At 42.3% G+C, this 12994-nt stretch overlaps 1 protein-coding gene and 1 pseudogene across 1 annotated transcript; one reads left to right on the top strand and one right to left on the bottom strand.

Annotated features, from left to right (window-relative positions):
* Window positions 1-4323: 4323 nt before the first annotated feature.
* Window positions 4324-6173, bottom strand: LOC150029148 (uncharacterized; annotated as a pseudogene).
* A 2325-nt stretch (window positions 6174-8498) lies between these two features.
* On the top strand, window positions 8499-9779 carry LOC137811783 (polygalacturonase inhibitor 1). The gene has a single exon (XM_068613614.2). It carries the CDS (start codon window positions 8627-8629, stop codon window positions 9653-9655), a length of 1029 nt encoding a protein of 342 aa, XP_068469715.1. The 5' UTR covers window positions 8499-8626; the 3' UTR covers window positions 9656-9779.
* Window positions 9780-12994: the final 3215 nt, after the last annotated feature.

Genomic DNA, 12994 nt, shown 5'->3' with positions numbered 1-12994 from the left:
GGCCCCGACTGGGTTGATCCCCGAGTGTGTGAGGTGTCGTCTTCTTTCTACACCGACACCTCCGTTGCTGATTTCTTGAACGAGGTTCCTGTTTTGAAGGCTTCGGTCGAGGAATCTTTGTTGGCGTTCGGTCCCTGTTCTTTGGAAGACCGTGTGTATAGGGAGCGGTCATCTACCGAGCCCCCTTTCTTTTTTATGTATAGTTGCCTTTTTGAGGACCTTCATGTGTCCCTTCCCTTTGATGCCTTTACGGCCGGGGTCCTTAAGGAGCTTAACGTGGCTCCAACTCAGCTTCATCCCAACTCGTGGACGTCCATGCAAGCATTTCGCATTGTTTGTCGGACGTTCGGGTTGCGTCCTCTTCCTTCTTACTTTCTCCACTTCTATTCGTCGTACCCAGCTAAACTTATCAACCAAGGGTTCGGTCGGGTTGTGGCGATATGTTAATTTATAAAATCAACCAAGTCACTATGACGAACTTGATCGAATTAAAATGAAACAAGCCGTGTGACGAGTTCGACTCGAACAAGACCAACCGTCGCCTAAGTTTAACTAAGGCCGGTCGGTATTGTTTTAACTGTTTGTTGTTGAAGTCATGTGCCACTTAATTTAATTGAAGTAAAGACCCAGTGTGTGGGAGTGTGCCGGTTGGGGCTACGTTTTTGCCAAACCGTGTGTGCTTCGGGAGGGTATGCCGGTTAGGGCTACATCCTGGCCGAGCTAGATACGGGTTTCAGGAGGGTATACCGGTTAAGGCTACATCCTGACCGAACCGTGTGGGTTGCGGGAGGGTATGCCGGTTAGGGCTACATTCTGACTGAACCGTGTGTGTCATTCGTTGTATACACCATGTATGAAACGCCTCGTTAAAACCTCTTCGACCGATGGATAGGTCGGGCGAGGAAAGAGTGCATGTATTTTATTCATGCTTAGCTGAAATAAAACTTTAGGTGCGTGGCATTCCACATCCTAGGTACAATTTTTCCCGATAGATGCTCCAAGTGATAAGCCCCCCCTCTCCTACTTCTCGGATTCGGAATGGTCCTTCCCAGTTTGATGAGAACTTGTCGTCCGACTTCCTAGCGTTGTTGCGCATTCTCCAGACGAGGTCGCCTTGGTGGAAGCTTCTAAGCTGGACTTTCGAGTTGTACCTTCTTGACGCTCGAAGCTTGGATGCTGCCTCTCGTATTTTGCTTTTGTCTCGAAGCTCGTTCAAGAGGTCGAGGCCGACCGCCAGACTTTCCTTGTTGAGGGATATTTCGAAGAATTGGCGTCGGATGGATGGCTCCCCGACCTCCACCGGTATCATGGCCTCGGTACCGTATGTGAGGCTGTAGGGGGTTTCTTGTGTGGTGGATTGCGGGGTGCAACGGTATGCCCATAGGACCTCGGGCAGCTCCTCTGTCCATCTTCCCTTTGCAGTGCCGAGCCTCTTTCTTAGTTCGTTTAATAAGACCTTGTTGGCTGCTTCGACGGAGCTTGTGAGGGATTTGATATCGAGGTCGTTGTAGAAAGTCATGAGGCCTTGGTCGATGAACTGTCGGCCGTTATTGGAGACTATCGAGTGTGGTATGCCGAATCGGCACACTATGTTCTTCCACACGAAATTTTGGACATTTCGAGCAGTGATGGTGGCTAGGGGTTCGGCCTCTATCCACTTGGTGAAGTAGTCTACCGCGACTAGCAAGTGCTTCGTTTGGCCTTTGCCTGGTGAGAATGGGCCGATGATGTCCATCCCTCACATGGCGAACGACCAAGGTGATGTCATGCTATGCAGTTCTTCTGGTTTTCGATGGTGGAGGGGGCCAAACTCTTGGCATTTTTGGCATTTCTTGACATAGTCGGCGCTATCTCCATGAACGATCGGCCAATAGTACCCCGCACGGATGACCTTGGCCGCCATCGTTCGGGCCCCGAAGTGGCTCCCGCACACTCCCTCGTGGATTTCCTGTAGCACGTATTGTGATTGTTCTTTGGTGAGGCATTTTAGGAGTGGTGTTGAGTACCCTCTACGGTATAGGTCTTGGCCGATCATGGTATATCGTGCGCACTTCCGTCGGGTGCTTTTTTCTTCCCTCGGTTGGCATGTTCCGTGTTGTAGGTATTGGGTGATCGAAGTCCTCCATGTGTGAGTCTCGGTGACCGTCATGTATTCGGCATCACCGACGCTCGGTTGTGTTAATCGCATTTGGACGACCGATCGGTGATGGCCTTGTTTTTTAGAGGATGCCAGGCGTGAGAGTGCATCGGCACGCTCGTTTTCCTGTCGTGGTATGTGCTCGACCACGACCGTGTCGAACTTTGCTATCGCGTTGCAAACCGTGTGATAGTATCGCTGAAGGAGGGGCTCCTTGACTTCAAATTCTCCTTTAATTTGGCCGACGACCAGCTAGGAGTCGCTCTTACATGTGACCTCTCGCGCGCATAGGTCGTTTGCTAAGTTGAGGCCGGCCAGTATTGCCTCGTACTCTGCCTGATTGTTCGTTGCTTTGAAGGAGAACTGGAGGGCTTGCTTAATCAATAAGTCCCCAGGCCCCTCGAGGACGACCCTGGTGCCACAAGCTGTTTTATTAGATGAGCCGTCCACGTAGAGGACCCACTTGGCCGAGGTTTCTGGGTTTTTGGGGAGCTCGGCGACAAAATCCGCCAAGCATTGGGATTTGATGGCACCTCTTGGTTCGTACTTGATGTCAAACTCTGAAAGCTCGACCGACCAGCCTATCATCTGTCCTGCAAGGTTGGGTTTAGATAAAATTTTGTATATAGGATAGTTGGTCCTTACCCTGATTTCATGGTTCTGGAAGTATGGGCGCATCCTCCTTGCGGTCAGCACCAAGGCTAGTGCTACTTTCTCTATCATTTGGTACCTGGTTTCGGCTGCGTGAAGCGTCCGGTTGACAAAGTATACCGGGTATTCTTCGTGATCCACTTCTTGGACAAGGGCGGCGTTGACCACTTCCTCTGATATGGCCAAGTAGACTATGATGGGTAGGTCCAGACGTGGCTTTTTGATGACGGTCGGCGACGACAGGAATGTTTTGAGCTGGCCGAAGATTTGTTCACATTCCTCGTTCCAACTGAATTTTGAAGTTTTGCGGAGCATTGTGGCTATTGGCCTGATCTGCTCAGCGAGGCGGGGGACGAATCTGGAAAGTGCTGTTAGCCGGCCGAGTAGCTGCTGAATTTCTTTCAAGTTTTTCGGGCTTCTCATTTCCGTTATGGCCTTGCATTTGTCAGGGTTCGCTTTGATCCCTCTGTGGGTGAGCATGAAGCCAATGAATTTCCCACCTTCTACGCCGAACGCACACTTCTCAGGGTTGAGGCGCATGTTGATTCTTCTCAAAGCGTCAAAGACTTCTTATAGGTCTTTTATGTGTTGGCTGCACGAGTCGGATTTTACCACGATGTCATCTACGTACACCTCAACGCTTTTGCCGATCATCCCTTTGAAGATCTTGTCCATGAGCCTCTGGTAGGTGGCTCCGGCGTTCTTTAGGCCGAACGGCATTACCTTGTAGAAGTAGTTGGCGCCGTCCGTCGTAAAAGCTGTTTTGCCTCTATCACTATGGTGCATGCTTATCTAGTTGTAGCCAGAGTAGGCGTCCAGAAAGCTCAGTATCTTGTGACCGGCCGCTCCATTCACCAGCTGGTCGATGTTGGGAAGGGGGTATAAGTCTTTGTGGCACGCTTTGTTGAGGTCTTTATAGTCTACACACATCCGCCATTTGCCGCTTGACTTTTTGACCATCACAACGTTGGCCAGCCAAGTGGAGTATCGTGCTTCGGCGATAAAGCCGACTTTTAGGAGCTTCTCAGCCTCGCTTCTGGCCGCCAGTCGCTTGTCCTCTCCGTAGTTTCTTTTCTTTTGTGCTACCGAGCGCGCTTCTTTATACATTGAAAGGCGATGGGTGATGATGTCCGGGTGGACTCCCGGTATGTCGGCCGTTGTCCAGGCAAAGAGATCTACATTCCTCTTGAGGGTTCGGTGAATGAAATCCGCATCAGCGACGGCCATTGCCGTGCCGATGCTCGTGTATCGGTCCTCCCCATCGAGTTCGGCCCGGCGCAGCTCGTCCTTGGCTTCGAGTCCTTGCTCAAATTCTCTTGGATCCAGATCTGCCATGGTGATGGCTTTCTTTGGTTGCGGTGAGTACCGGTGGGGGCTTCTTCCACGGCCGACAATCTTTCGTCTGGTGAGCGGCTGCTGCTGGACTTCTGTTGTGTAGGTTCAACTCGTATGCTTTCGGCGTAGCATTCTCGGGCGACTTTTTGGTCTACGTGGATCGTCAAGATGTCGCCTGAGAGGGAAGGGAATTTCATTGCTCAGTGGGGCGTGGAGACGATCGCTCCGAGCTTGTTGAGGGATGACCTGCCGAGGAGGATGTTATAGGACGGGTTGGCGTTTATGACCAAGTATCTGATCTTGAGGGTTTTGCTAGCCCCTTCAAGGCCGAACGTTGTGTATAGCTCTATGTAACCCTTCGTTCATACGCGTTCCCCAGAAAAACCGACCACGTGGTCGTTGTAGGGCATCATTTCCTCCTCCGGGATTCTCATGGCTTTGAAGGTCTTCCAGTATAATATATCGACCGAACTTCCTTGGTCTACAAGGGTTTTCTTGATCGTGAAGTTGTCGATATTGACCGATATCACCATTGGGTCGTCCTGTGTTGGGTTTATCCCCTTGAAATCTTCATCTGTGAACGTAATCGGTGGCATCCTCGGCCGGGCGGAGACGAAGTTTACTTGGTGGACGGCCCGTAGGTGCTTCTTGCGTGCGTTGTTGGAACTGCCTCCGCCAGCGAACCCTCCTGCTATGGTGTTGATTACCTCTCGGCCCCTACGAGTGTCGGATTGCGGGGCGTCGTCCCTTCGGTCTCCGCGCCTATCACCCTCTCGTGGACCTGGGGGGGTTCAGTCTCTTCTCCTAAGCGTTTGCTCTTTGAATGGGGAGCGGCGCGCTTCTCGGGTTCCACGCACAAAGCGTCTGAGGTGCCCGACCTGAATGAGCTCTTCTATTTTGTCTTTCAGGGCTTGGCATTCTTTGGTGGAGTGGCCGGTATTCTTGTGGTACCGACACCTTTTGCTGCGGTCGGCATTTTCTGGACTCAAGGCCTTTCGGGGTGGTGGTATCAACTCGGCACTTAGGACCTCTTGCAAAATTTTGCTCCTATCCGCGTTCAGAGGCGTGTAGCGGGAGAAGCGGGCTCCTCGGTTGTCCCTTTTTGGTCTCGGCCAGTCCGTGACCTTCCTTGTCGTTCCCTGTCCTCCTTCTTTTCTCCACTTGCCTAGGCCCGGGCGTTGTTCCTGAATTCGCGAAGTTCCTCTAGCTGCATGAATTTCGGCGCTCGGCATCTGAGGTCATCGAGGTTGGTTGTAGGCTGCATACACAGGTTGTCGGCAAACGGGCCGGGTCTAAGGGAGGTCAGCATGTGGTGCATTGCCACCTCAAGGTTGAGGTTGCGAATGCTCATAGCGGTCTTCCTGAATCGATCGATGAACGTTCTGAGGGACTCTCTCTTCTCTTGGCAAATGCCGACCAGCGCTATGGATGTTAGATGGTGGGGGCGGCTTGTTGCAAACTGGACATCGAATTTTGCTATCAGGGTCTCGAAGCAATCTATCGAGTTCGCAGGGAGTTTGGTGAACCAACTCAGAGCGCCTCCCTTTAGGGAGGTGGGGAAGACTCGGCAAAAGACCGTGTCGTCCGTGGTGTACAGGCTCATGTGTGTTGTGTATGCGTCCACGTGCTTGTCGGGGTCGTTCGTCCCATCGTACCGGTCCCTGTTGAAGCCTTTCCATTTGTCCAGTAGGGGGGTATCCATGACGCGGTCAGTAAAGGGATGACGCCGGTCCGGGTCCGCCGTGCCAGTAGTGTTGGTTGTTTTGCTAGGATGGGACTCCCCATCCATCTCCAGAGTAAAGTCATTTTTCGTTTCTTTTTCAGCCTGGAGGCCGGCGCCGGTGGCATAGGACTTGCCGACCTGGTTGGTCATGGCGAGGGACGGCACCCCTTCGACCAGCTTCTTCATTCGTTTTTTTTCTTTTTGGAGGTTTTTGATTTCCTCCTCGTTCTTCTTAGCGGCCTCCTCATGCGCCTTCTTCATCTCTGCTAACTCCTTATGAAGGGCCATCATCATTGCCGTTTGGTCCGCCTCGGTCATGCTTGCCATGCTGCGGGTTGATACCATCTACTGCTGTGGTTTCTTCTGGCTCTCCTCGGCCCCACGGTGGGCGCCAATTGTTCTCGAACTAGTTTGGGGACTGGCAGAACTATTGTCTTCGGATGTCGCTCGGTCAGTCGTGTCTCACTCCTCCTCCTATCTTCCTCGCCGAACGACTCCTCAGGCTGGTGGGGTACCTGCAGATGGCACTCCAACGCTCAAGTCAGTGGGGTATCGTATTCGGCTGGTTAGAATACTGTAGATAATGACGTACCTTCTTCCTTGAAATGCGTGATATTTATATTACCTTGATGGGCCCTTGCTGTTGGGCCGGATTAGGGGGTTGTTTAACGATTAGGGTTGGATTAGGTTGTTTCCTAACCAAGGGTTAGCCTTTGCTAACCGCATCAACCTTTGACTTGAGCACCTTATATCGGTCGGCCACATATGTCACGTGGTCGACCTCGTACCTTAAAGTAGGGTCTTGTTGCGTGGGTTGACCGGGTCTATGGACCGGTCGGTCATCCCAGTACATAAATAAATTTTAATATCATAATAAACTCTACTTAGTATTATTATTTTAAAAATATTTATGTTTTTAAACGTAATTATCATTAAAATCATTATGCCATTAGATTGTGTCAAATAATATACTTATTCAACGAAAATAAATTACCTAATTATTATTATATATTTTTTATATATATAAAAATAAAAAATAAATAATTATTCATTCCGCCAAACCAAAAACAAATTGTATATATACATAAATCAAATCACAACACAAATAAAAATGAAAAACAAAATAAATAATTATTAAAAATGGAAGGATAATTGATTTTGCTGGGTGATAATCGATTATCCTTCATAATAAATGTGTAAAACTGCTTTTTCTTTATTCAAACATTGATTCTCCATAAATCTTAAGTGTTTCTCACATCACAACATCAATTCTGAATTTTCGTTTGTGTTTCTGAGTGAACCAGTTCACCGCATCCACGATCACCGACACCACTGACCAACGACGACCACCAACTGCATACCACACCGAGTCATACCCATTGACCACCACAAACGGACCACCACCGGGAGAGTCACACACCACCACGACCAACTTGCACCACACACTATCAACCTACAAGGACCTTTCACCAAGTCCAAACTCTTCCGAGCACATTCAGCTCCTTCCTCAACTCAATGCATTTAGAACACAGACCTTCCCTCACTCTCCTCCCACTATTTATTATTCCATTCATTCATATCAACCACCACTTTTATGATAGTCAAAGAGTTAGGAAATCTCTACTGTATGAGAATCTTCCTGTGCATGGAATATTAATATTGGTGAATGACATGTTTTATTTGAAAAAACAAATAATAAGATGGGAAAACCACTTTTTAGTTGTGATTTTATCTGCAAATCACTTCACAGCAAAACCAAATTGGCTATATTTGTACCTTTCTTCCCCACCTATTTCTCATGAATTGTAGAATACAAACACAAACATCATTTCTTTTTCTTTTTCTCATGAATTGTAGAATACAAACACAAACATCATTTATTTTTCTTTTTGTCAAATACTGGATAAAAAAAAGTAAGTAAAAAATTAGGATGGCAAAGTGGACATGCAAATTAACTCGCGACCCGTTAGTAAAAAACGCGAAGTGGACTCAGCTTTTCAACCTGCTGACCCGCTTTAACCCGTTCCGCATAACTCAGTCCGTTTTAGCCCGTTTTAAATTTAACAATTTTTAAAGAGGAAAAAATAAAAAACATTTTCATTGATTTTTTTAAAAAAAAAATGAATACAGACCCGTGCACAGACCTGCGAACAGAAAATCTAACCCACGTTGATTATGCAAGCGGCAAGCCTCGCTCGCTTTGCCATCCTACTTAATTTCACCAGTTTTCCCAAGTTTCACCTTGTCTGATGCACGCTGCATTCATTTCAGCTTCTATCATTACGTAACATTGGAGATGCTATCATTGACGCATGCAATAAGTCAATCTGTTCATTGAATAGGCATAAATATGTTCATTTCTTAGTTTTCATCTATACTATCTTTTGAATTCATTATATTTTCAAACGCTTTTAATTTAATTTCTCTTTACTTCTTCCAATTAACTACAAAATATGTCAACTTAGAAACATAAGAGTCAAACTTAGTTAAGATTAACTTATTTTTAAAACTAATTGTTTGCTTTTATTAATTTATTAAAAAGGATTTTGAAAAATAAATAAGTACTTTCTATTTGATTAATTATGCCGACACTTTATATATCAAAATTGTTCCTTCCTTGTTTTGGGTGGCGAAAATTGGTATAAAGTGTTATATTAGGAAAAGAAAAACCTCAATCCAATGACCTTCCTGAACACTTGCACTGGCTGAATTGACTCCTATAAGTCAAATATAGCAGCTTGAAGGATGTAATATAACATCTCACATTATCATCCATTTTTATGACTCAATTCAATATCCCAGTAACCATGTCTTCAAGCTTAAGCATAATTTTGGTCATTCTTGTATCTTTGAGAACTGCACTCTCAGAGCTATGCAACCCACAAGATAAGCAAGCCCTTCTCCAAATCAAGAAAGACCTTGGCAACCCAACCACTCTCTCTTCATGGCTTCCAACCACCGACTGTTGTAACAGAACCTGGCTAGGTGTTTTATGCGACACCGACACCCAAACATATCGCGTCAACAACCTCGACCTCTCCGGCCATAACCTCCCAAAACCCTACCCTATCCCTTCCTCCCTCGCCAACCTCCCCTACCTCAATTTTCTATACATTGGCGGCATCAATAACCTCGTCGGTCCAATCCCCCCCGCCATCGCTAAACTCACCCAACTCCACTATCTCTATATCACTCACACCAATGTCTCCGGCGCAATACCCGATTTCTTGTCACAGATCAAAACCCTCGTCACCCTCGACTTCTCCTACAACGCCCTCTCCGGCACCCTCCCTCCCTCCATCTCTTCTCTCCCCAACCTCGGAGGAATCACATTCGACGGCAACCGAATCTCCGGCGCCATCCCCGACTCCTACGGCTCGTTTTCGAAGCTGTTTACGGCGATGACCATCTCCCGCAACCGCCTCACCGGGAAGATTCCACCGACGTTTGCGAATCTGAACCTGGCGTTCGTTGACTTGTCTCGGAACATGCTGGAGGGTGACGCGTCGGTGTTGTTCGGGTCAGATAAGAACACGAAGAAGATACATCTGGCGAAGAACTCTCTTGCTTTTGATTTGGGGAAAGTGGGGTTGTCAAAGAACTTGAACGGGTTGGATCTGAGGAACAACCGTATCTATGGGACGCTACCTCAGGGACTAACGCAGCTAAAGTTTCTGCAAAGTTTAAATGTGAGCTTCAACAATCTGTGCGGTGAGATTCCTCAAGGTGGGAACTTGAAAAGGTTTGACGTTTCTTCTTATGCCAACAACAAGTGCTTGTGTGGTTCTCCTCTTCCTTCCTGCACTTAACCATTTCCAGATTCGGTAATTATGGATGCATCATGTTTGCCTTTCTATGAACATCAATAATGATACAAGTGTAAAAATAAAAATAAATTTATGATATAATAAACGTCTTGTATCATTATTTTTATCCTAAAGTGAATTATAATATTTGCTGATAAAAAAAAGCTCTCTCTCATAGGTAAGTATATTTTTTAATACATTTGTACTGAAATAACATATTCTCTGTATGTACGTCGTACTTATTTTATGCATTCATTTAATTATACTAAAATAGTTTTAAAAACAATTATTTAGTGAAAACAACTTAAAAAATTAACCTTGCGTTATGAGATAAATTAAAAATATCAAAACTTCATATAATTTGTAACAGGATTTTTAGAAAGTTTTCTCTCGCTCCAATAAATGTATGAAAAATGTTTTTCTTAACTTCCTTTATGCCACAAACACATACTTATACCGTTTTCGTGATATTAATTGACGCAGCAAACATGACATTTGGTGAGGATGTAACACTGACTTTATATTATAATATATGATCTGTAAAATTGGTTATCCGTGTGTCTTTAAGTAGTTACTTATGTGAGACACGCAAAACTGGTTACCCCTGTGTGTAAGTGGTTACTTATGTGACGCTTATGACCACCGACTCTTCATGAAAAAAATTCAATTTTTTTAATAAGAAGCATATATTACATCGGCTAGATGGCTTAACCGGTGTAATAACCCCTACCAGAACTGGTTACCTAGTCACAGGTTCCTCCACATATACTGACACACGCAAAACTGGTTACTCGGGTGTCTGTAAGTGGTTACTTATGTGACGTTTATGGCCACCCAGTATTCATGAAAAAAAATCATTTTTTTTAATAAAAATCATATACTACATCGATTAGATGACTTAACCAATGTAAAAATCATATATTACATCGGTTAGATGACTTAACCAATGTAAAAATCATATATTACATCAGTTAGATGACTTAACCGATGTAATAACTTTACTAGAACTGGCTACCCAGCCACAAGTTCCTCCACATATACTGGCACACGCAAAACTGGTTACCCGTGTGCTTCTAAGTGGTTACCTATGTGACGTTTATGACTTACCCACTCTTTATGAAAAAAATCATTTTTTTAATATGAGCCATATATTACATCAGTTAGATGACTTAACCAATGTAATATGGGTCATTTTGAGTAAAATAAAATAAAATAAAATATATATATATATATATATATATATATATTACACCGGTTGTTACTAAGAACCGATGTAGTATATTCTTTTTTTACTCTATTTTGAAGCTCGCGTTGCTCATTCGCACACAATCTCACTCTGTCACGTCATTGCCACGTTTGCAGCGTCAAATGTGTGTTACTGTCATGTATTGCACCGAACATTTTATTTTTAATATATTTGTAGATAAGAAAATAAAAACTCATAAAATAAATATTTATTTTATAGACAATGAATATATTTATATTATATATAATATTTAAATAATCACAATATCAAAGTACATATTTCATAGCAGAGGCAAACATTCCACTGATATCACTACGAGAAAAACATAAAATAGAAACCAATTTTAGAAAGAAAAAAAAATAGTTGATACACTAACTAAATTAGAAACCATTTTAGAAACTAAAAACAAAAATTGGTTTCTATTATTGTTAAATGATTTCTAAATTGGTATCTAATTAGCAACTAATGTTTTAAATACCAATTATTTAGTTTCTAAATTTGGTAGCAAAAACCTTAGTTGTTAATTAGATACCAATTTAGAAACCATTTAACAATAATAGAAACTAATTTAGAAACCAAAATTTTTTTAGTCTCTAAAATGGTCTATAATTTAGTCATTATAGCAACTAATTATTTTTTGTCACTAAAAATTAGTTTTTATTTCATGATTTTCTTGTAATTTATATACTCTAAATCTTATCTAGTTCTCTCACTCTCTTCTCCATGCATTCATTATTTATCTTATCTAACTCAAACAAATCTCATTTGAATCATATAACAAATTAAGATTTGAATTATATTAAGATTTGATGACTATTCAGACCAAATAGAATTATAGATCAAAATCTATATCTACAAATAATACAATATCTATTTCTATAAATAATACAAGGTTTTTTTGTCAAAAAATTAAAATATTTAATACCCAAAATAATAAAATGTGCACCAATCAACACATTACCTGTGGACCAATGAAAACATGCCACGTAACACTTTTTAAAGTTCCTATTCACTAAAAGAAAATCATGAAATAGAAACTAATTTTAGAGACAAAAAATACTTAGTTGCTATAGTGACTAAATTAGAAACCATTTTAAAGACTAAAAAAAATTTTGGTTTCTAAATTAGTTTTTATTATTGTTAAATGGTTTCTAAAATTAGTTTATATTTCATGATTTTCTTGTAGTAATTAGTTTAAAATTAGTTTATATTTTATTATTGTTTTGTTTATATTGATTTTGCATTAACCACTAGACCAGCCAAATTCTTTGGTCATATTATCATTTTTATTATACTTATTATTAATATAATTTATACATATTAATATAATTATTATTAATAATAATAAAATAAATTATACTCATATTATTAAATTATTATTAACATTATTATTAAATTATTATTAACATTATTATTAAATTATTATTAACATTATTATTAATATTATTATTAACATTATTATTAATATTACTAGCGGGAACACAGGCACTCATGTGCCTGTGTATCCGCATTTTTTATTTTTATATAATTATGTTTAATAGTAAAATTGAATAAACAATATTATTATTTACACATCACACTTATATTATTAGTAAAAGTGAAAAAAAAAATACAAAACAATATTAGTGTATAGTACTTGCTCTTATACCTTGAGAGCAAACATCATTTACCTTTCTCACTCTCTTTCCTTTAACATTACTTTGTTAATTTTATTACTTCCATTCTCATTGCTAACATGAATCAAAGTTTTATAATGGAGTTCCCTTAAACCAAAAGTTTAGTCTTCTCACATTCCCCATGTTTTCCAATGGAAAGATGCACACTCATCACCAGGTGATTACAAAATAATAATCTCAAAATATGTAGGAACACACAATTCTCCAAAGGAGACCAAAGGCATAACCCCTTTAATGATAAAAGAAATGCCCAAAAGAATCATGTTGATGCTTTGTTGAGTTTCTTTACACCACAGACTCCTAAAAGTATCGATCTTTTTGACCGTGTAACTCTTGCACCATGTGAAGGCAAATTGTGACGGTCCATTTTCAATGGCATCAATGACCCCAATTACCTTAATTAGAAGTTTTTTTGTCCTG

Source organism: Phaseolus vulgaris, chromosome 2 (genome assembly GCF_051622355.1).
Source record: "Phaseolus vulgaris cultivar YP4 chromosome 2, ASM5162235v1, whole genome shotgun sequence".
In the NCBI taxonomy this organism is placed as follows: domain Eukaryota; kingdom Viridiplantae; phylum Streptophyta; class Magnoliopsida; order Fabales; family Fabaceae; genus Phaseolus; species Phaseolus vulgaris.
Note: the sequence above shows the minus strand (reverse complement) of the source record. Positions and strands in the feature narration are given on the sequence as shown.